General features: G+C 43.2%; 1 protein-coding gene across 1 annotated transcript in view; it reads left to right on the top strand.

The window, feature by feature from the left end:
- The first annotated feature begins 22,852 nt into the window (after window positions 1–22,852).
- KPNA3 (karyopherin subunit alpha 3) overlaps window positions 22,853–23,491 on the top strand; it is a 105,125-nt gene continuing 104,486 nt past the window's right edge. The window contains exon 1 of the mRNA XM_066234927.1: window positions 22,853–23,015. Within this exon, the coding sequence (XP_066091024.1) occupies window positions 22,947–23,015 (69 nt within the window). The 5' untranslated portion in view covers window positions 22,853–22,946. The remainder of the gene's footprint in view (window positions 23,016–23,491) is intronic.

Below are 23,491 nucleotides of genomic sequence, written 5' to 3'. Positions count from 1 at the left end.
CCTTGAGTTGTTTTTGTCTGGGAAGCTTTTTATTCCTCCTTCAATTTTAAATGATAGCCTTGCTGGATAAAGTAGTCTTGGTTGTAGGCTCTTGTTCCGCATTACTTTGAATATTTCTTGCCATTCCCTTCTGGCCTCACGTGTTTCTGTTGAGAAGTCGAATATCATTCTTATTGGGGCTCCTTTGTAGATGACAGCCTTTTTTTCTCTAGCAGCTTGTGGACAAGTCCTGCCAGGGTGAGGATGACGGAGACGCAAAGTCCCAACTCCGGGGACTCAGTGATGCAGATCCACTTTATCCAGGAAGTAAGCTAGCTTATATACAAGGGTTCAGCCAATATGATGTTACAACATGTCCTTCATAGCCAATGGCTGAAAAGATCAGGGAGCTGCATGGTTGGCACTAAGTCACTTCCTTATAGGGGGCGAGCTTCCTTCTTGGGTATATGCCCAGGAGGCTTCTGGGAGTTGGAGTATTTTCACAGCATTGCATCAGCTACAGCTGCTAGGAATGTGCTCTGCGCTCTACCCACATCTCCCCCTTCTCTTTTAATTAAGGCCAATTGGACTTGATGAATGACAGTTTGCTGTTGTTGTAGCTTCTGAATGCTACGCATTATACAACGGAACCCTAGTAGAACTAAAACTATAATGCCTATTATACTATATGCTAATAGATTAGCTGGATTAAACAATGAAGCAAGCTTCTGTAATGTTGACTAGTTAGGAAATAGAATGGGGGTCTTAAACAGGGGATTTCTTCTAGGGATTGGGATGTCATTTCCCTCCCATTGTGTTACAGAGACCTTCTAGGTGCCATTAAACAAAGTTCCATTTTGATTGTAAAAAATGGATGTAGGTTCATGCATGCCTCCTTCCCACAAAGGTCCCAGTGTCCAAACACAAAATGGATGGCTTGCTGTGGGCTGCGTACTGCATATGGTTGCAAGGCACATTACACAAATTACAACATGACAAATCATACAATTTCAACAATTACAGAGGTACACTTCACCAGTCTCTGAACACTTTGCCAAAAGTGCAAAATGTCTTTGGCCTTCTTTCTAGCCATGGAAATAGCTTCTCAGGGCTGGGGAAAGGCCTTCAGCAAAGCCGTCCCCCACCCTCATCAGGGTATTTCATATTGTCCAAAATCCATAAGTCCATCTAACAAAGGAGCCAGTGCTCACTCAGGTCATAGTCCAGGAAATCAGTCCATGCCCATGAGGCCTCAGCCACCCTCCTCATTCCTGCTGTCCTGGCAGGTCTTACACTGTCCCAAAGAGGAACATGTAGCAATGGGAGTCAGTATTTCCATCTCTGCTCTGGAGAGAATGATGGCATTCACCCCTATGTCCCAAAATGTCAGCAAACCCACCAGCAGCTTAGCAGGCACTCCTGCTGTTCCAGCAGCCACTCAGTGATGCAAGCCTGGCTTCCATTCATCCTCCCACCACAGCTTCCACCATTTACATTCTGGAGTCTGTGAAGTGCAACTCTGGCCCAATTATCCTCATCCTCCAAAGATGAACTGAAAACACCAGCTCATGCTGCCGGGCTCGAGCCCTAGGCTGTTGCCGCCTGCATCTGGGAGTCAGCGGTTACTATAGCACACATAAGCAAGAACAGAGCACCAGGGCCTGGGGGCCCGTCAGGGGCAATTCCCTGGGCCTGCCCCGCCAAGCCTCCACATACCCCCAGGTGATGAGGCATGCATGCCGGCGGCGAGGTCTTCTTCTCGAGCACTGAGGACCTCCTCCCCTCAGGCGTAGTCAGTGTGGAGAAGGCCAGGGCTGTGGCTTTGGATGGGTGAAGACTGAACCACTTAGTGGGTGCCCAAGAAACCCTGTCAAGCAGGTTGGGGGGGGTTTCCTGGGATCCAAATTGGCTGAAAAACACAAGCATTACCTCTCCCTTGCATTAGAAGAGGGTGTGATCCCCGCCACTGTGCTGTGGCTGGGTCCTTCCAGCATCATTTCAGAGAGAGGGGCCAAGGAGAGAGAGAGCAAGAGATACAGAAAAATAGACAAGACAGAAAGAAAAAAGACACATGGGGGCATATAGGTTGGCCCATGGGTCTGCAGCAGGAACACATGTTGGAGTTAAAGCTGGGGTATAAAATGGCACCTGAGAGGTTGGGGTGGGGCATTGAGCCCCGACAGGGAATACGGAAGTAGAAACTTATGCTTTTTCTGGTGGCAGAGCTGATGGCGCAGTTAGCAATTCGGTTGGTTTCATTTCTGCACACTCAGCTGTGATTTTGTCAAACTCAGAAGCTAAACTATTTTCCTACTCAGTGGAGGGGGGTGAATTGGGAGGTAGGGGCTCCTCAGAGAGAGAGGTAAGCTGTAATATTCTTGGCACCGGTGGAGGGTCCCCAGGAGGAGCAATGGCCAAGCAGGTGCGTATTGCCAATAAGGCAAGAGTGAGGCCAAGAGGGAACGTTTGCTGTCCATGCACCTCAGCCAAACGAATGCCTCGGAGAGCTCGGGCCCAAGTATCCGAGTCCCAGAGAGGTACGTCCCTAATCCAGGGATTGAAATCAGAGAGGATTCCCAGTAAGTACAGACATCCTCTACCTGTTCTCGGGCCTCCACCCTGCCCCTGTGGGCAGATCTGTGCTTGTGCATTGGGCCAAAAGCCCAATTACGTGGGTCAGGCTGGGCTGCATGCCCATACTCAGCTGTGGGTCTTTGCAGTTCCCAGGCTTTTGCCTTTGCCCTGTGGGCAGGATTGCAGGCAAGCCTGCAGCCAACTGGACCAATTTTGTGCGCCCCTTCTGCCCCCACCAGGTGAGACTGAGCTCACCCTGGGCCTCAGTTATGGCCAGCCCGGCTTCCACTGCAGCTGATGGGACCACGCTTCTGTATCCTGCTGCCGCTCTACCTCCCATGAGCCCTCAGCAGTGTGGGTGGGGATGCTGCAGCTCAGACCCTAGCACTGAATGCTGTATTCCTGAAGGCTCCCTCCTGCTAAGCGACTCTGCCCTGTGTGCCGCACGAAAGCTTATTTGGCTGGTTTCCTGCTTCCCTTTGCTGGTATTGCTGGTTCCAGGGAAAATATTCACTTTAGATTTGGGGGATGACTCAGCCCAGGGGTTAGGGTGGCTGTCCCTCAAAGTGTTTCTCCCTGTGCTTCCTAGATTACACTCTCTTCCTGCAACTCCAGTCCTCTCCTCTCTCCCCATCCCCCAGAGCCCTAGATGAGTGGTTGTGAAAGAGGTTTTCTGCGTGGTCCCTTTAAGAAGAATCCTAGATCTGAGAAATCTGTCTCTTTTTCACAAACAGTATCCTGGCTTGTTTTGTAGCTAAATACTATCCATACGCTTCTTCTAGGCTCTGGGGCTGCAGGCTGGGGCTTTGTTCCTCCCTTCTCCTCTAAACTCACTTCCCACCATGGGAGTCTCTCTGGGCTGCCGTTCACTCCCGGGAGCTGGGCAGCCCTCTCTGCATTTCTGCTCTTCCTACCAGTATCAGTGTGGCTTCTTCTGTGTTCCTTGGTTAAGGAGTCCTCTTAGTTTAGTCTAAAGTTGGTTTTTTCAGATGATGGTTCTTAAAATTAAGTTGTAATCCATTTTGGTTCTGGAAGTGGAAGTAGGTGGAAGTTGGTATGTCCACCTACTCCATCGCCATGTTGCCACCCCTCAAACTAAATAAATTTTTATCATGGTTCTGCAGGCTAGAAGTCTGAGATCTCCTGGGCTTAGAGTTAGCCAACTTCTCCCTGTGTTTTTCCTTTACCTTTCCTCTCTATGCAAATGTTCTGGTTTTCTAATGTCTGGTTTTCTAACACAGAGATGCCCGAGTGTAACTGTGAAGATAGTAGAAACCAGGCTGCATGTTCTCCACACTGACCCAAGTCAGAGTAGAGCCATATTGTGGCCCCTCCTTTCCAGTAAAATGTACCAAAAAAAACTTTGCCATATCACTAATATACATCTGCACGAGGAGTGTGGTGCATATGTGTGTGTTGGTTTTGATTTACCCCTATGAATGGTTACTGTCACAGTCCGGCCATGACAAGTCTATTACAAGGTCTCGAACAAGAAAAGGTACATTGAATAAATGATAGACAGAGACTTAAAGATATGTACATACAGATGGGTTCGGGAGGATGGCACGGTGAACAGTGTCTACTGTTCCTGAGCCATAACATGGTTGCTCCCAAAGACGCACCCATCTTTATTCATGGAAAAAACGTGGTCCATTAGCAATTCAGTTGTTTCCAAGACAACTCAAAGACAACCCCCACCATACCATTCAAATCTAACTTTACACCAATAAGAAACTAGTTTTTAGTCTCTTCTGGAGAACATGCGTGGGACAAGCAAGAATCAGGTATAGCTCTTTGTTAACTAGGCGGGTGAGGTGGGGGGTTAGGCCCAGCACCTCTGTCCCCTAGACATCCAGATTGCAAAAATACCCTGTTTATATCTCAGTCCCCAACAGGTTATTACTGTCTTTAATCTAGCAGTCATCTACTTGACCTATTGGTAGCATTTAAGGCAGTTGCTCACTCTCTCCTCCTCCTTGGAACACTTTCAGGATATGATTTTCTGCTGCCTTTCAGGCCACTCTTTCCCAGGCCCCTTTGCTGTTTCTTCCTCATCTTCCTGGCTTTTAACTGTCTCAGTGACAAGGATAAATTCCTGACCTCATCTCTGTTCTATCTGTTCTCATCCTATTGTCTCACAGCTTTAAATACCATCTCTACACTGATGACTCCCAAATGTATTTATTCAAGCAGGACTTCTCCTCTGAACTTGAAACCCTTCTACCCCTAATTGTTCATTTAACAGCTTCAATATTTCATAGGCCTTTCAAAAGCAACATGCTCAAAATCAACATAATCTGTCCCTCAAAACCTACTTCTGTTGTAGGAAAGCAACATAATGGAGGATAGACTCTCAGACAACTGTATAAGAGGAAAAAGAGAATTTATTAAGCCGGTGAAGCACGTGGGGCTATAGCTCCAAAGACACGTGCTCCCTGAAATTAGATTTCTTACATCTTATATACCCTTTGCAGAACACAAGTTCACATATATGGATCTTGTGATTCCTTTGCCTAGAGGTACATACATCAATCACACGATTTCAGGATAAGAGGGAGCTAGATGATGTTAGAGGATAAGCATTTGTAAATCACCCATTAAGGAGAAAGAAAGGGAAGAGGAAAGGGCTAATCAAATCTCCCTTCCCCTTCCTGCATTCCTAGCTGTTTACCCTCTTCCTCACAGGTGTGGAGAAAGGAGGGAGTCCAAGCCTCCTTCCTCAAAACCTTCTAGTACTTCTCTCTCTGTCTCTCATTCCTCTGTCTCTCTCTCCCTCTCTCTCTCCTCTCTAAAATGAATTAAAAAATAAAAAAATAAATTAAAATAACCCTTCTAGTACTAAAAACCTCTCTATTTACAATATAATAACCCTTCCTAAGCAGGCCATCGGCCATCTTGAGCTGGTGTAAATCACACACAAGTATAAAAATCATATTTACAAAATGTCTCTGAATGCTTGGCCTAAATCATAAAATGCCTTTTAAGCCTCTTAGTAAAAGGGGGTTTCTAAATGTCACTTTCATTTTCTTTCCCATTTCATTAAATGGTGATTCTTCTCTAAATGTTATTGAGACTCATGGGCGCAGAAAAGTGAGGTGGTTATCAGGAAGAAGGGATGAAAGGAAGGGGAGTGAAGAAGAACAAATACACAGTGATGGAAAATGATTTGACTTTGGGAGATGAGTACACAACCCAATCAACAATTCAAATGCTATAGAAATGTTTACCTGAAGCCTATGTACTTCTTATTGATCAATGTCACCACATTAAATTTAATTTCTAAATTAAAAAGTATAATAAAATTTCTACTTCATGAAGAAGTTCCAGAAATATGCAACACAAATCATTATGAAGAAAATTAATAGAAATTTGAAAGAGATAAGCAATGTGCAGTAATCTAGATGGGACACAAATGGGTGCATAGAGCCTTAATACCTTCTATCATGACATTTATAAAAGTTAGGTGTCTGTGAACCTGCTAATTAATGTGAAAGAGAGTTTTGTTATCATTGATACAATGGTTTTATAGTTACTTTTATCCCCTGTGTGATGGTTATAATTTAATTGATGTTTAGAATAAAATTTGCTCCTTATATGCACAATGTAAATAAATAAATAAATAAATAAATAAGTTTGGTTTTGACAACAAAAAAAACAAAACCACCAATAGCAGAACCCTGGTGAGGCATCCTTGACTGCTGTCTTTCACACTTCCCATCTTGCTCAGCCTAAAAACCAGAGTCCTTACAATGACCTATGGGGCTAACAAGTATATGTATGACTGAATTTAGTCCTGTTTCAAGACTTGATAATGAAGTCATGGGGCAGGGGGAATTTATACCCCCCACAAATGCTATGAATGGCTTTCAAAAACAGTCTTATAATTAAAAGACTAGGTGAGCCTAGGTCAATCACAATTAATTTCTTCAATGATTTACTGAGCAGCTACTCTGTTCCAGACTTTGTCCTAGGTGCCAGGAATACAACTCTGAACAAAGTAGACAAAGGCCCTGTTCTCTTGGAATATACATTCTTGTGGGTAAACAGATGGCAAGCAAAATATCAGCAAGTAAATTATATCGTATTAGTTGGTAAGTGCTGCAAAGAAAACTAAGGTGGGGACAGGGATAGAAAATATTAGGGAGAGAATAAGGTCCTGTGTTTGGTTCTGGATAGGCTATCTAGGGGTGGTCTCACTGAGCAAGTGACATTTGAATAAAGACCTGAAGGACATGAGGAGGGAACCAGTAGTGTTTGTGGAGTATATGCCAGACATAGAGTGGGGAGGGCTAATGGGGGGTGGAGAAGAAGAGCAACAAGGGCAACAACAAGACCCTTAGCAGGAGTTGCAATCTGTTCCTTTTAGAGGCACAATCAGCAAGGAGGAGAGTGTGCCTGGAGTGGAGTAAATGAGGGCAGTAGGAGGTTAGATCAGAAAGGAGGCCAGTCTGGCTCTGGTCACTGAAAAGGCCTGTAAGCAATGCTGATTCTAGAAGCAGTAAAAACCTCTACACCCAGATTAGGGTCTCTGAATTCAGTGAATTCTCACTGAAAGAAACAAGGGCTTCCTTGGACAATCACTGATTCAGGAGCTGGGGCAAAACCTGGACGTGTTGTCATACTAGAAAGAAAGGAAGCTTTCAAAGGTGACTGCACTATATCCAAAAGACTTAAGTTAGGAACCAAGGGAAAGAGACTTTCTGTTTTCAAAGATAAAATAATTTGAGCATCTGCAATGCATTGAAAAATATCAAGTGTGTTAAAATCCATGAGTTTATAATTATACTAGAAAAAAATCCCTCATAGGTCACCTTAACAGGTTGCTAGGGAACCAACTCACTACTCTGAAAACTGCTTTAAAAAGGAAACAAATCAAGCGTTTGTCTTCTTTTCTACTTGAACTATATCTCAGGATAGCTAAATTGCTATAGAGGAAAAGTTCTTTTAGAAGCATCCCAGCTAATAGATAAAAGAGGAATAGTAGAATTAGAATACCATAATTTAGCAATCCCTAATGAAATAATAGATCTAAGTAATGGTCACCAATGACTACTAAAAACTATAAAGGGAAAGGCTTATGGGAAATTTTTCAATGAATGGATCAAGTTGGCAATACTGGAGTTCACTCCTCAACCTTAACATCACAAAAGAGGAGACACCCAAACATCATATGTCCCTGACATGATACAATAGGAAGTTCATGCCACCATCTATGAAATATATATGTCCAACAATGGAATTTGAATGAATAAAGAGCTAATTGATAGTTTTCAGGAAATACAAGGCTTTGGAAAAGCTATGAAATGATACCACAAGGATGCAATCAGAGAAATGCAGACTGTGGGAACTCTGCAGTACAAATGACCCACTTTATTCAACAAATAAATTACTAAGGAAAAAAAAAAGGCAGGGGTGGTGTGTAATTTAAGAGACTCAAAACATTTATTAACCAATTGTAATGTGTAGACCATGTTTGGATACTATTTTTTTTAAAAGCTGTAAAAAATTTATGAGAAAACTGGGGAAATTTGAACACTGATTTAATATTTGATTGTATTAAGTAATGTTTCAGGTATGATACCTACATTATGGTTATGTGGGGTTTTTTAGAGATACAATACTAAAATATGCATGGGTACAATACTTTGAAGTTTGGGACTTATCCTGAAATAATCCAATGCAGTGGGGTGGGAGGTGGGTGGAGAAGAGATGAAATGGGATTTCCACATGTCGATAATTGTTGAAGCTCGGTGATGGTCCATTACACTATGTTCTCTCTTTAATATTTAAAATATTCTATAAATCAAGTTTAGGGGGGAGTCATAAAGAAAGATTTTCTATGACAAATGAGAATAATAATCCCTATTTTCTAAACATAGGGCCAACAAATAAGTTACCCTTTAGCACAGTTTCTCCTTTAGTAACCAATAACTTATAGCAGACCCTAAAGAATTTTGTGGAAAACATGCTTCCTTTCATGCACAAAAGGGTTTAAAAGTCAGCTCTTGTATCCCAGAATGTGATTTGTTGAGGTGCAGTAGACTTTTCAGGTACCTCAGCGATGATCAGGGCCAGTGCCTGGCTAGAGTCTGGAATCATGAGAGAGGCATAGAATACTTCTGCATCACCTCCTGCTGCCTCTCAGTTCTTCCTGCATCTTTGGCTGCTTTCTCGCTCCCAGGAACAGGGCTGCCGGGGCAGGCTGTGTGTTGCACAGCTCTGGGGAACCACAGAGCCTATATGAATGGTGCCCCCTGCACTCGTGCAGCATGGCAGCCCTGAGCAGGAGCCTGGTCACTTCATGCCATTTTTTACTTTGGACTCCTTAGTCCTTACCAGGGATATCTCCTCAGTCTTTGCTAAGGTTAGTGGGTAATAATGGTATAAATGATATTAGCTTTTTTTTTAATTGGTATTTTTTCAAGATTTTTACTAATATCTTTTCTCCTATGACTAAAGTCCCATAAGCATTAGTTAGGATGAACTAACAAAGAACTCCCAGATCTCAGCAATTTAACAAAATAAAGGTTTATTTCTTGCTGCCATCACAGTCCAATATGGGAGTGGGGGCAGAAGGGGATCTGGACTATTGTTCTTTCAGACGCTATCTGTCTAGGATGTCCATGAAGCCCTTTATTGGGTCTTCTGCAAGAGAAGAAAGAGCATAAAAAGCCATCTTCTTCAGAACGCCTCTGGTTGAGGGGACACACATAACTTCCCCTTACAGTCCATCAACAAGAACAAGTTGAAAGCAGCATGCCAAGGAAGGCAATGGTGATGTTTAAGAATAACCAGGTAACGTTGCTGGTGGCTGGGTTCATCTGCCTCCTCTCATTCTATCTGCCCCCACCTCGGCCTGAGTCCCAATCTGCCATGCTGTGCCCTGAACAGACACCGGCCATCTCCCCCAGCAGAGGCAGCATGCCACCACCCCATCAAAGAGGCCATGCAGCCTTGAACTGTGGCCTGTATGGTGCCTATGAGTACACAGTACCTCCAAGGGAGAAAACCCTTGTGAAAACGGACATTCAGATAGCTCCTCCTGCTGGGTGCTGTGGCAGAGTAATTCCACATTCTGACGTGACTGCAAAACACTCCATAGACTAGACCGGGTGCTAGTATCATAGAGGAAGATTAAAGAGGAAATATTGGTGTTGTACTGTTTAATTCTGGCAAAGGAAAGTTTGAAGTAAGAAAGGGTGACCAATTTGCACAGCTTATTTGTGAATGGACTATTTTTTTGTATCCAGAAATAGGGGAAGTTCACGTTTTGGATGACATTGAAAGGGGTTCAGGAGGGTTTGTGGGTCCACTGGAAAGAATTAAAATTTATGCCAAGAATATAAAATGAGAAAACATACATTTTCTTAAAAGGGAAGAGTTTTTGTTTAGTGGTTTGGTAGTTAGCATATCTATAAACTTAATAGCTTTAACTTCTAAAAATATTTGGTTCTCTTATGATCAAGGAAAAAGTACTCTGTTGGAATCGCATAGAACTTAACTTTCTGTGTTTTTCTATATTTCATTGTTTTATAAATCTGCATGGTAACCTAATGCAAACAATTTCTTTTTTCAATCAAATGTACATCAATTACAGATTCTCCCCTCCCCAGAACTGTATGATTTAGTTCGTTAAATGTTATCACTTCAACAACTTATTTTTCAATTCTTTATATGTCATAAACAAAGCTTTTCACTCAACAAAGTTGAATTCTTCTATAGATACAAATTATGATACAACTGAACAAAAAGATAATAAAATGTTAAAATTTAAAAAGAAAAAGAATAACCAGCTAGTCTCAGCCACACTATCTGAGGTAGCAATGCCTTATTCCAGTTAAATTAACAAGCCTTTAACAAGCCTCCACTGTAGACCACTAACAGTACCAGTGGAGGTCCCTGGCCTTTCAAAGAGTAATGGAGAAGGAGATTTCTGAAACACCTTGCTGGCGCTTCCATAACTCTGTGCGGATACACTCCTTACTTCACCTGTCAGGTAGCAATTACTTTCAGGACAAGAAAATTGGGAAGGGAAAGTATTCAGTTATAGCCTTTTTGCTAGCTGGAGACTGGAGGGTTTTAATTTGAGGGAGAGGGTTTGATGAAGTGCTTTAAGGGTTTGATGATTCCCTGGAAACTACATATAAAACTTGTGTTTGTGTGCAGTTTTCTGGGAATAGAGTCCATTGTTTTGCATATAGAAGGCATTCAGTATATATTTCTTCTAAAAATCCAAAAAGGAGTTTGTATTACTCAGTGTTCTCCCTAGAAACAGGACTGATAGGATGTGTATATAGTTCTATATATGTATATATATATATATATATATATATATGGGGGAGAGATTTATTTTAAAAAATTAACTCACACAAGTCCAAAACCTGCAGCTGAGCTGGCGGGCTGGAGACCCAAGAAGAGTCAATATTGTAGTGCAGTTCAAGTCCAAAGGTTGTCAGACTGGAGACTTCCCTCTTGCTCGGGGGAGGCCAGCTTATTGTTCTAGTCAGGCCTTCAACTGATTAGACAAAGCCCAGCCATATTATAAAAGGCAATCTGCTTTACTAAAGTCCACCTAATTAAATGTTATTCTTATCCAAAAGAAGCCTCATAGAAACATCAAAAATAATGTTTGATCACATATCTGGGCACTAGTGGGCCAGCCAAGGTGACACATCAAATTAACTATCACAAGGTCCTGGACCCAAACAAAGGGTAGAAGTCAGTTATTACTGTTCTAAGAAAGTCCTGTTCTTCCCCTTCATTCTCTAGTCAAGCTTCAGCGCTCATCCCAGATTCTATGCCTGGCCCTAGAGTAGCTTACATATTCTGGTGGCAGGGAGCAAAATCTGCCTAACACTCCCATCCTACAACTTCCATCAATCCCACACTAAAAGAATTCAGGCAGAAATTCTCAATTCAGCTTTAGTAAATGTTAAATAATGTTAAAGAAACATTACTTTTCTCCTGGGAAAAGAAGCAAAAACTTGACAAAACCTTCAGAAATGTTGCTTAATCAAGACATTTTAGCTTTTTCACCCTGTATATGTCAATGATAGTCTAACTGGCTATATACATCTTTAATGTTTATATCTTAAAGCCCTGCTCTAGTGATTTATCTTGAGTGAATCCTCCAGCAAAATAAAGTGCCTTGAAATCACAGATTATACTTTATTCCCTTGTGGAAAATGCTATTGGCACAGGCAGGAGCTCTGATTAGCTGATGGTATTGTCACATTCTGTTTTATTTGTCTCACTATATTAAATTGCCAGCTAGCTCTGGTATTAAAAATAGCCCAGATTTATCTTTCAGGATTGTCACCTCACTTTGACATCTCTACCTTGCTTCCACAGGGAAAAAAATAACTGAGGCAGGTTTAGGGCAAGAACTTTCTTATTTTGTGACTATTCCTTAGCATAAGGTAAAGTCTGGTGATTTAAAGCAGGTGTTCCTTCCAATACTCCTTAACCTAGTTTTCATCTGAAAGAGTCCAGTAGGTTCTGTCTGGAAGAAAAAGGCTCTTTCTGCCATCATCCTGCACAGGCCCTTTGCGTGCTACAGTGTGGTATGGCTGGGGCCTCCCTTCCTTGCCCTGGGAAAGAAAGGAGGTCCAGTTTTGTAATGTACTAAGGGGCCTAGATGGGTCAACACTGCTCTATTAATATGAAATGAGATTACCACCAGCTGTTGTTTCATTGCTTTCAGCAAAGCCATTGAAACGTTTGCAAGCTAGCAAAGGATTCCAGATGGGAGCGGCCATTGCTCAAAATCCAGACCACCCAGTGGACACTTCAGGTAATGGGCTTTGCACCCAGCTCTTGCAGAAACTCAATAACACTTCAAGGGGTTTGCATGATGGGCCTGTGCCACTTGGGAACCATGATACCCTCCTTTTCCTTCCCACTGGTTTCTTTTCTCCCATTATTTCCCCCCTCCTCTCTCATGACTATAATTTTCCTAAAACTCTGTTCAAAAGGAGTTATTAGGTTAAGTAAAAGTAAAAACAAATTTAGCTTAAAGGATAGCAAATGTTGTTTGGATATAAAATTTGTCTTTTAGAACCCACAATATGACCCACCTGTTTGATTTTCACAGACTCATGGAACATTATCCAAGATGAGCGGGAAAACGCTGGGGAAAGGAGCACGCTCCTCAAACTTTGTGTGCTCACAGACCCCTGGAGCATCCTGAGAAGGTACATATTCTGATGCAGTAGGTCTGGGGAGGGGCCAAGAACCTGCAATTCTGGAAAGCAGTCAAGGGATGGACACCAATTTGAGTGGCTGGGGTCTAGAGTCAAGTTGTTCAACCATTTCCACTTTGTAGCACATTTGTAAATTTGCCCAAGTTATAGAAAACACAGTCCAAACAGATGATTGGGGTGGCTTAATTGTTCTCTTTAAAACTGAATTACTTAATAAATACTTTGTTCCAGAAATATATGTGAGAATAGAATATTATAGAGTCCATTTTTAAAAATGGTTCTCTCCTTTCTACTGATGGATCATTCAACTTTGCTAATCACTTTTGTAGGTTTTCCACTGAAGTGTAAGTACAGGACACCTATTCTCTATTTGGATCCAGTGTTCTAACATGTAACAGCCTCTCCCATGAAATAAGGTACGTATTTCTCCATGTATAAGACGCACCCTTTTTCGAAAAATTTGGGGTCTAAAAACTGGGTGCATCTTATACAGTGGTTGTAGATTATTTTACTTGCATTTCCTGCTTTTTCACACAGATAAGGAGTTGTATGAATTTTATGATGAATAAAACTTGAGTTCAATAATTTTATGTAATACATTTTTTTTTTTCAAATTTTGGGCCCCAAAATTACATCTTATACATGGAGAAATATGGTCTTTTTCTGGGAGTGAATTACCCAGTAGGCACTTTGGCCTTGTGGCAGGGAAATCTGAATCTGGTTCTGCCATTAGGAACTGAAAGATCTTGGACAAGTTGCTTAACCTCTCTGATCCTTACTTTCTACACCTAAAAGAGTAGGCGTAAGGAGATTATAAAAAGGGGGGGGGAGGGGCCCTGGCCAGTTAGTTGGCTCAATGATAGAGTGTTGGCCCAGCGTGTGGAAGTCCTGGGTTTGATTCCTGGTCAGGACACACAGGAGAAGCGCTCATTTCTTCTTCACTCTTCCCCCTCTCCTTCCTGTCTATCTCTCTCTTCCCCTCCCGCAGCCGAGGCTCCATTGGAGCAAAGTTGGCCCAGGCACTGAGGACGGCTCCATGGCCTCCACCTCAGGCTCTAGAATGGCTCTGGCCACAACAGAGCAACGCCCCAGATGGGCAGAAGAACATCATCGCCTGGTGGGCATGCCGGGTGGATCCTGGTCAGGGGCATGCGGGAGTCTATCTGACTGCCTCCCCACTTCTAACTTCGGAAAAATTACAAAAAAATAATGATAATAATAAAATAAATTTAAATTGTAGATGGGGGGAAGGACAATGTAGCTCACAGAATTGCTGTAAACTTTGAACAAGAGAATGCATGAAAATTGCTTACTACATTACCTGAAGTAACTATACACAGCTTCAAAACAAAATCCTGAAATTAACATCTAGAAATGCTAAAATCTTCCTGTAAACCATTTTGGAAGAAAATCTTTTGGAAACATTCTTTATCCTCTACCTTGTGTAACAGGTGTATACTGAATTCATTTTAACTCTTTCCTCATGACTCTGGGTCCTTGTTTTGAGTATGGGTGACTGTACTGTCCTAGAACACAGGGATGACCATAGTCAAAGTGATAATGATCTTGGGTTTTCTAACACCCATTCTCCCCAGCCCTTCCCCACCAAGCCTGCCCACAGCCCCCTGTTCAGACTTCTATGATAGCACTTACCACACTGAGGCAAAAATACCTGTTTAGTCAGCTTCTTGGCCTCAGGCCCCATTTCTTGGGGCAGGGGTCAGGTCCTTTGCTGTTGAATGAAGACCTCCCCGAGCCCCACTTAAAGGATTGGGTGTCAGGAACTTAGAAGCTCGGCTTGTGTTCATTCATTCAGACACTTAAAAAATGCCTCCATGTCCTCAGCCAATTGCTAAAAGCACAGCTCCATTTTATCTTTTAGAGATAGCTCAGGACAAAAATTACATTGCTCCTTAGAACCTTGTAAAGGTTTTCAATTACTACCGTACTAAGAAGTTACCCTTCTGCTAAATTTTAAACCCATTCTGTCTTCTTTGGTTATTTGTTTTGCTTTTGTTTGCAACAAAGATATTGGGGCCAGACAGCCCTAGGTTCAAACACTGGTCTACAATTTAGTAATTGTTTGACTCTGGGTGAGTCACTTAAATTCTCTACTGCTCAATTTCCAAATCTGTAAAACAGGGTAAGAACACTCAGTCTGCAGAATGCTGTGTGTATGGAGATGGCAGTAAAGATATTTCTAGAAGTCCTCTTAGAGAGGAGTTTTGATAGCCCCTGCTTTGATAATCCCACTAGGACTAGAGGCAGGAGTGGGTCTCTAAAGAACCTTCCTTAGGTGGCTGTGAACTAGACTTCCAGAAAGCATGACCTATTAACAGTTGGGCATTTACCTCACAGAGCACAGAAGTGAGCTTAGAAATGAGCAGGATCCCTGGCCGGTGGCTTAGTGGATAGAGCATCAACCCAGCGTTTGGACATCTTGAGTTTGATTCCCAATCAGAGCACACAAGAGAAGCATCCATCTTTTTCTCTTCTTCTTCCTCTCCCCCTTCTCTCTTCCCCTTCTGCAGCCAGTGGCCCCGGGTGCTGAGGATAGCTCAATTGGTGCAAGTGTGTCAGCCTCAGGTGCTTAAAATATAATAGCTCAGTACCTGTGCATTGGCCCAAGAAATGCATAAAAGACCTGAATAAACACTTTTTCAAAGAGGACATACAGACATATGATATATGAAAAGATGTTCAATGTCACTAATAATCAAAGAAATGCAAATTAAAACCACAATGAGCTATCACTTCCTTTTGGTATGTCTATCATCAATAAATCAACAAACAAGTGTTGGCGAGGATGTGGGGAAAAGGGAAACCTTGTGCACTGTTGGTGAGAATACAAATTGGTGCAGCCACTATGGAAAGTAGTATGGAGTTACCTCAAAAAATTAAAAATGGAACTGCTTTTTGACCCAGCAATTCTACTTCTGGGAATACATCCTAAGAATCCTGAAACACTAATTCCAAAGAATATACTATGCACTCCTCTGTTTATTGCAGTGTTATGTACAACAGCCAATATTTGGAAATAGCCCAAGTGCCTATCAGTAGATGAGTGAGTAAAAAAAGCTATGGCACATTTATATAATGGAATACTACTGTCATAAAAAGAAGGAAAGAAACCTTATGTTTTGCAACAAATAAATGAGCCAGGAGAACAAAATGCTAAGTGAAATAAGCCAGTCAGAGAAAGAAAATTGCACATGATTTCACTCATATGTGGAATTTAATGAACAAAATGGACTGACAAGCAAAATAGAGACAGGCTCATAGATAGCAGACTGACAGCTGTTGGGGGTGAGGACCAAGGTGGGGGTAGGGGGTAGAGGGAGTTAGCCAAAAGTGACAAAATCAACAAACAAAAAGTGTTGACAAAGATGTGGAGAAAATGGAACCTTCAGGCACTCTTGGAGGAAATGAAGATTGGTACAACCACTGTGGAAACCAGTATGAAGTTATCTCAAAAAATTAAAAATGTAACTGCCTTATAACCCAGCAATTCCACTTCTGGGAATATATCTGAAGAAACCCAAAATATCTCTGAATATTGAAGAGAGCAAATGTGAAAAAATAATTGGAGAAAAAACTTTTTATCTAAATCAAAGTCATTTAAGATGCAGAATTTAAAGAAAGGTAGACTTCAAAGTTAAAAAACTCATAAAATTTAGTTATAATAAACTTCTTTTGGAAAACTTTTATTGTACATTTAACTTAGGGATTATTAATATATTATCAATGTTAATTATTAGGGTCATACTTATTTTAAAAAAGGAAAAAAATTGTACCCAGAACTGTATCTTTACTGCAAGATTCAGTTCTTTAGTCATTTTCAATTATGGAATCTCAAATCCCCAAGTCCTAGGGAAAAAGAAATATGTTTACACTCAAACTAATTAACCAAACTTTTTTTATTTCTACTTTTAGGTGTCTCCTGCCTCTGATTATCTTGTTTTCCATGAATGCCTTTAGAGCTGAATATTTACAAACTGAAGTCTTTAATGTTCAACATTAATAAATAGACTATGTCTACTGCAAACAGTGATATGCAAATGATACATAGATGCCTACTTACTGGAACTCTAGATAATAATCCCCTTTTGTCTGACCTCTGGATTTAATGGTTTGTCTGGCTAGGTCATCTCCCAGTCTTGCTGCATTGACTGTAAAATCTCTTTCAATAGAGATTAGCTTTCCACACTTGTTTAATTCTTCCTTTCTTAGTAACCAGTCTACCTAGACTTTTTTTTGTTTGTTTGGTACAATTGAATATAACTTCAGTGTCCTGTGGAAACCTTTTTGTTTACATTAGATCAAGGGGTATCACCACGTGTTGTGGGCCAGAATGAGGCACCTGGTTCAAGGAGGCAAGGGTCCTGCAGGATATGGGTATACAGTACTGTGAATCCTGAAGATGTCTGAGGTCCGGGCTAGAGAACTGCTCCTGCTCCATCTCTCTGTGCACTTATCCTCAGGAAAACAAATCACAAACAGGAACCCTGGAGTTGTATTGCCTGGACCTTATCTCCTGCTGACCACACAAGAGTTACTTTACATATTTTTGCCTCATACTCTTCATCTGTAAAATGGAGATGAAATAGTTTCTACCTGGTAATAATGTAAAAATTAATGAAGTAATTGTAGTAAGAGTTCATTCAGCATAACTCTTGGAACATATACAGACCTAACAGCTATTATTATTTTAATAATATTATTATTTTCTGATGATAATCCCCATCCTGATCATAATGAATTTTTTATGTTAAGAAGAAATGTGCTCCTCAGTTTATTACACCAATCTTTTTATGGGTTCCCCTCTAATTGGTCAGTTTAATGTTTCTTCTCTATTTGTGTTTATGTATTTATTTATCCATCCAAAACATATTAAGACCCCATTAGGTGCTAGGTGCCATCTTAGACACAGTAAGACACAAATGCTCTCCTCTGGGTGCTCATATTTATTGAAGAAAATGACACAGAAACAGATGCCAAATATGGTATTTATTCAAAGAAGTCATTTCCCAGTAAGTCTAGTTTTCTCCAAATATCTTCCAATGGGGATCAGCTGCAATTGAATGTCAAGGGACAGTGTTTTGTTTTCTGGTATGGGGAAGGGCTGATGGACATTAATAATAGGTTTTGTACACCAGGCATTCCATCCACTGGAGTTCACATGGTTTAATAAGGTCATTCAGACCTTAATATAAAGGAAAATTTTCTTATCTGACATGAATAACTTTGAGAGAGTGAAAAATTGATTTGGGGGCAATGTGGTGGCTTAATGCATTTGAGACACAGTAGGAGCCTAAGGCATGTTAAGTACAGTGGGACACCATGGAAAATAAGAAGGCCAGTGAGGGTCTGGACATCAGTGGAAAAAGTCAGAACACTCAGCTTCTAGTCCCTCTGCCAATTATGATTATTTACCATCTTTGGATTTCTCATTTGTAAACCAGGAAGATGGGAGGAGGGATACTGCTGGACAGGATAAATGATCTCATAGGTGCATAGAATGCCTGTGCAAGGAGTCTAAAAGATCAGTCCAGCCTGCTCATTCTACAGGTGAGAAACTTGTGACTTAGAAAGGATGGTTGCTCTGCTGGGCACAGCTATTTCTATGTCTGATGCCCCCTGGAGAGGGGACATCCATGGAGAGAAGACCTTACTTTCCTAGGACTTAAGGACTGTATTCTTCGGGAAACTGGGGGTCTTCATCGTCACTCTCTCAGACATTGGCCACACCAGAACCACTTCTTTGCTCTTGTCACTTCCATTGTTCCTGCTGGCATCACAGAACCTCACCAGGCCTTTAAACCAGAGACTCCAGCCCCACCTGCCCCAGAAAAAGATGGAGATGATCATCTCAACCATGCAGTGTTCTTAGGAGGTTTAGAGATGATGTATAATTATATATAAAGGCCTGGCACATAGTACATACTCAGTAAATGAAAACTCTTATTATTTTAGATTTCTTTATTACCAAAGTTTCTAAAAGCACTGTTTGGTTGGTTGGGAGGTGAACTTGAATATCATTTTCTTCAACTATTTGTGCTTGCCTTTTAGTACAGGTACTCATTAGAGAGTAATGAAATAGACAAAATGTGATCATGAGGGAAGAAAGGAGTCCACCCATTCACTTGTTAATTCATTTATTCATTCAGAAAACATACATGAGATCCAATTATTCTAGGCTGGGGAACACAAATGTGCACAAGGCAGTTCAAGGGTTTACAGGTGAGTGATAGAAGCAGGGCTCTCCACAACTGCAGCAATACAAAATACTAGGTAAGTTCTGAGGTTCAGAAAAGGAGTTATCCTGGGCAGAAAGATACAACAAATAATAACAGAGCAATTTCAAAGCATTTCCACATGCATTTTATTTTATTATTTTTTTAATTTTTCTTTTTTTTATTTATTAATTTTTAAAGAGGAAAGAGAGTGAGTGAGAGAGAGAGAAGGAGGAAGGAGGAGCAGGAAGCATCAACTCCCATATGTACCTTGACCAGGCAAGCCCAGGGTTTTGAACCGGCAACCTCAGCGTTCCAGGTCGATGCTTTATCCACTGCGCCACCACAGGTCAGGCTATTATTTTTTTTAATTTAGTGAGAGAAGGGGAGGCAGACTCCCACATGTGCCCCGACTGGGATGCACCTGGCCAGCCCACTAGGGGGCAATGCTCTGCCCATCTGGGGCCCTTGCTCAGTTGCAAATAGTGCCATATTTTTAGCACCTGAGGCAGAGGCCATGGAGCCATCCCCAGTGCCCGGGCCAGCTCGCTCTAATCGAGCCATGGCTGCAGGAGGGGAAGAGAAGAGAAGAGAGAGAGAGAGAGAGAAGCGAGAGGGGTAGGGGTGCAGAAGCAGATGGGTGCTTCTCCTGTGTGCCCTGACCAATAATTGAACCCGGGACTTCCACCCACTGCACTAACGCTTTACCACTGAGCCAACCAGCTGGGTCACATGCATTTCAGAATTTGATATTCTCTCTCTCTCTCTCTCTCTCTCTCTCTCACACACACACACACACACACACACACACACAGATTTAGAATTCTTGTAGATGAGAGGATGATTCAAGGAAGGTAAGTGATTTACTCTAGTAAAAAGTCAGGCTTAGGATCTGAGCGCTCAGATTCTGAAGGTCCCTCCACTGTACCATGCTGGGGAAGCTTCCTGGAAAAAGTGACTTCTTGGACACTCAAAATATGTTTGGAAAAGAAATCCATTTAGAAGAAGAGTTTTCAAGAGAAGTTTCAGAGCAAAGGCAAAGACTAGAGTGAGAGAAAAGAGGAGGTGGTTGCTGACAGTGAGAGGTCCCAATCTCAGTCACTGGAGGTAGTCATTTCCCAGACATTAAGGGCTCCAAAGCCTGGTGGGGACTACAGGTGGTAAAACCAGGTGGAGTGAAGTATGTGCAGAAACTCTGAAATCAAGATACCAAATGTACGGATGTTGAAGTCACCAGGGATAATGGCAAAGAGTAAAAATGACTGCATTAGACCTGGGCAGGAAGGGCCCCTGGTCTGGCCCCTGGCCTTTAGATGACCTCATTCTGGCTCTCTTCTTCTGTACTTCTCCCACTTTCACTGGGCCTCTAGATCCAGCTCTGGGTACCAGGGCCCTGGGATTCCTGCTCAAATGGCCAAGCCTGCTTCCAGGGTTGTCCCAGGCCTCTCTCCTGGGTCTATCTTCTTGGGAGCACATGATCCACTGCTTTGCCCATTCCAGGCCTTACTAAAGGCCTACGGGCATCTTTTGAGGAGGTTAGGGGGATGTAAATAGAAATTTGGTGGTGAAAGCCAGGACTTGAATCTGTGGGTAAGGGTATACAAACATGTTCTTAAGGTTCTACTCTAGTCTGGAATAAAGCAAAGATGGAGGAAAATGGGAAGAAAAAGTAGGCTGTCGGCTGGCTTCCAGACCACTTTGCACCACCAATTCTGAAGCAGAAGTCCAAGAAGTCAGGAAATTTAAATTCAAACCCAGACCTCCAGGTGGTAAAGAAAGTGCATTTGTCAATGTTGAAGATTAGGCTATATTTTATTTAAGTTTGTAAGCTTGATTTATAACTTCTAAATATTTAGATATGATACATAGACCTCCATCTGCAATCTTGCCTTTATACATTAGGAGTTTTGGGAATCAGCAGGTTATAAAGATCTCCCTGCTGTGAGTTCTGAGCTTCCTTTCTGTTTCTTGACACCCACCACACTCTTTGGATGATAACTTGTTTTATCATCTGTCTACTCAGATAGACACAAAGCTCTGTGGAAGCAGGAATCTGGCTGTTTTGTTAACAAATATATCCTAGTGTTAGGGCAATGATTGACACCTAACTGCTCACTAAATATGTCTGGGACTCTAAAATGATACATGACTTACACATTTGAAGACAGCAAGTAGAACTAAGAGAAGTGGTGGGAGTGAATTAAACTGAAAAGAGAATGTCTTAATTATGATAGAGATTGACAGTCTGGAAGAGCAGCAAACACATAACTTCTACTGTCTCAAGAACTAGGGCTGAAGCAATCCATTCCTTCTAAATTCTAGGAGTTGTGTGTGTGTGTGTGTGTGCGCGCATTCCCCTTTAAGTGAGTGAATGGACTGGGATCAGATACTTCATAGGGAGAGCCTGGAGTTCTTAAGTGACTGACTGACTGAAGATATTTAAAAATGTGAATTGACATTTTAAAAAGAAAAAAAAACTAAGTTTTGTTTTTTTCTGAGAAATTGGACGTTCGGCAAGACTGGCCCACGGTGCAATATGGCCACAGTGGCCAGAAGCCTTTAAATGGGCCTGTGTTTATGAACAGGCCATACCCCACTACTCACAAAACAAATGTCCCAGACATAGCCTGGCCACCAAGGGTCTCTGAATTAATGACTCCTGAACCTCTGGCTCTTTAAGGCCCCTTTGCTTTGAAAGAATGTATTCTTTAATCTCTTAGTGGTTTTATTTCTGCCAACATTTATATGACTCTAATGTCATTTGAACTGTACTAGAACATTGCATACCTGCTTACATCTGCCATAGATTCTAAAACTGAATTTATTTCACATATAATCAAAGAAGCCCACCTGCTTCAAAAAGCAACTCTCTGATAGTTTTACGGATTCAAATTTCCCTTAATCATTCCTTGGATGACTCTAGTGGAGATGCTAGACTGGAGAGATAAGGGTTTGTCTGTTTCCTTGAAAGTTAAGATGATTGTCTGGTGATAGACCAGGAAGTGTTGCCGGCACTAAAATGCAGAAACTGCCCATATTAAAATTGCAGACTCAGGCTTGGAAGAATAATGAAGATACGCTCGAGCACTGATTTGTTCAAAATTTACTGAGTATGCAAGATGTGCCAAGCACTGTTTTGACGCAAGGGATTCAATGTTCCTATTTACATTGAGTTTTAAGTCCCGTGTAGTAAGTCAGATAACACACACAAAGACACATATATTACATACAGACACAAGTACATGTCAAGAAGAAATAATTGCTATTTATAAAACCAAAGCAGAGCCAGGGAACAGCCACTGAAGGTGGCTGCTATTTAGGGAGACCCCAGAGACCCCGCCCCCTCCGTCCTAATCCGGTGTAAAATGCCGTCTGGGAAAGCTCCTCCCACGTCCCTGCCCAGCGGCGGCCTTAAGGGTGGACATTCGAGCCTAACGTTTCGGAGCGCGCCGAGCCGAATGCCGCGCGCTTAGGGTTCCCGGCATTCCCCTCGTTCTGCCAAGGCCAGAATTATCCCCGGCGGAGCTTGGCATGCTGGGAATTGTAGTTTCCGGCCGCAGCTCTGCCTCGCAGGGGTGGGCCGAAGCCGCTAAGTCCGGCTCAGTTGCTGGGACGTAACTTGCAGCACCGACAGGTTGTGGGGAAGCGTGGGTCACCCCGATAACACCAGGCACATCCAGCCAGGAGAGCACCCAGGCACGTGACCCCAGGCTACCGTGGCGCGCGGGTTTTCTCAGTGTCGTTCACGCCCCGCCGCCCCGCCCCACCTCACCAGGCGGGCGGCCTACGCCTCCCCTGGAGCTGCTGCCACCTCGCGCTCGGAGGCGTCACGGAACGTGCTCTCCTGTCCCCCCTCCCCCTCCCTTCCCCTCCCGCGCTCCTCCACCTCCCCCTCCCGCACCGAGACTCGCCGCCGCCGCCGCCGCAGGAGTAGCCGCCGCCGGAGCCGCGCGCAGCCATGGCCGAGAATCCCGGCTTGGAGAACCACCGCATCAAGAGCTTTAAGAACAAGGGCCGCGATGTGGAAGTGAGTGTCTTCCGCGGTCTGGGCCCGCCCGCTCGCCCGCCTGGCCGTGCCGGCTCCGCGGCGGCGGGGAAGGGCGGAGGGCCGGCGCCGGGATGGCTCTTGCCGGCTCGCGGTGGGTCGGAGTTGGCCGCCGCCTCCCGTCACCGCGGCCCAGGGCTGGGCGGAGCGGGCGACGGGACGCGGGCCGGCTGCAGCCACCCTCTCGAGCTGCGGGCGCGCGGGCTGGGAAATGCCGGGGTTTTCGGCCCCGTCACGCGGGCGCGGCCTGCTGTCTGCGAGGAAGGGATGTGGAGCTGAGGCGGGGTCCGCGGGCTGGGGCCTCGCGGGTCGAGGATGCTGCCGCCCGGGTCCGTCGACAGCACCGCCGAGGACGCCGCGACTCGCGCCGGTTGCCGGTGCAACCTCCCGCGGGCGCAGCCCCCTCGGTGCCTCCCGCGCTGCTACACATGGAGCAGCTCTGCTGGTCCCCGAGCCTA

This window comes from Saccopteryx bilineata, chromosome 6, assembly GCF_036850765.1.
Source record: "Saccopteryx bilineata isolate mSacBil1 chromosome 6, mSacBil1_pri_phased_curated, whole genome shotgun sequence".
NCBI classification, from domain to species: Eukaryota; Metazoa; Chordata; class Mammalia; order Chiroptera; family Emballonuridae; genus Saccopteryx; species Saccopteryx bilineata.
Note: the sequence above shows the minus strand (reverse complement) of the source record. Positions and strands in the feature narration are given on the sequence as shown.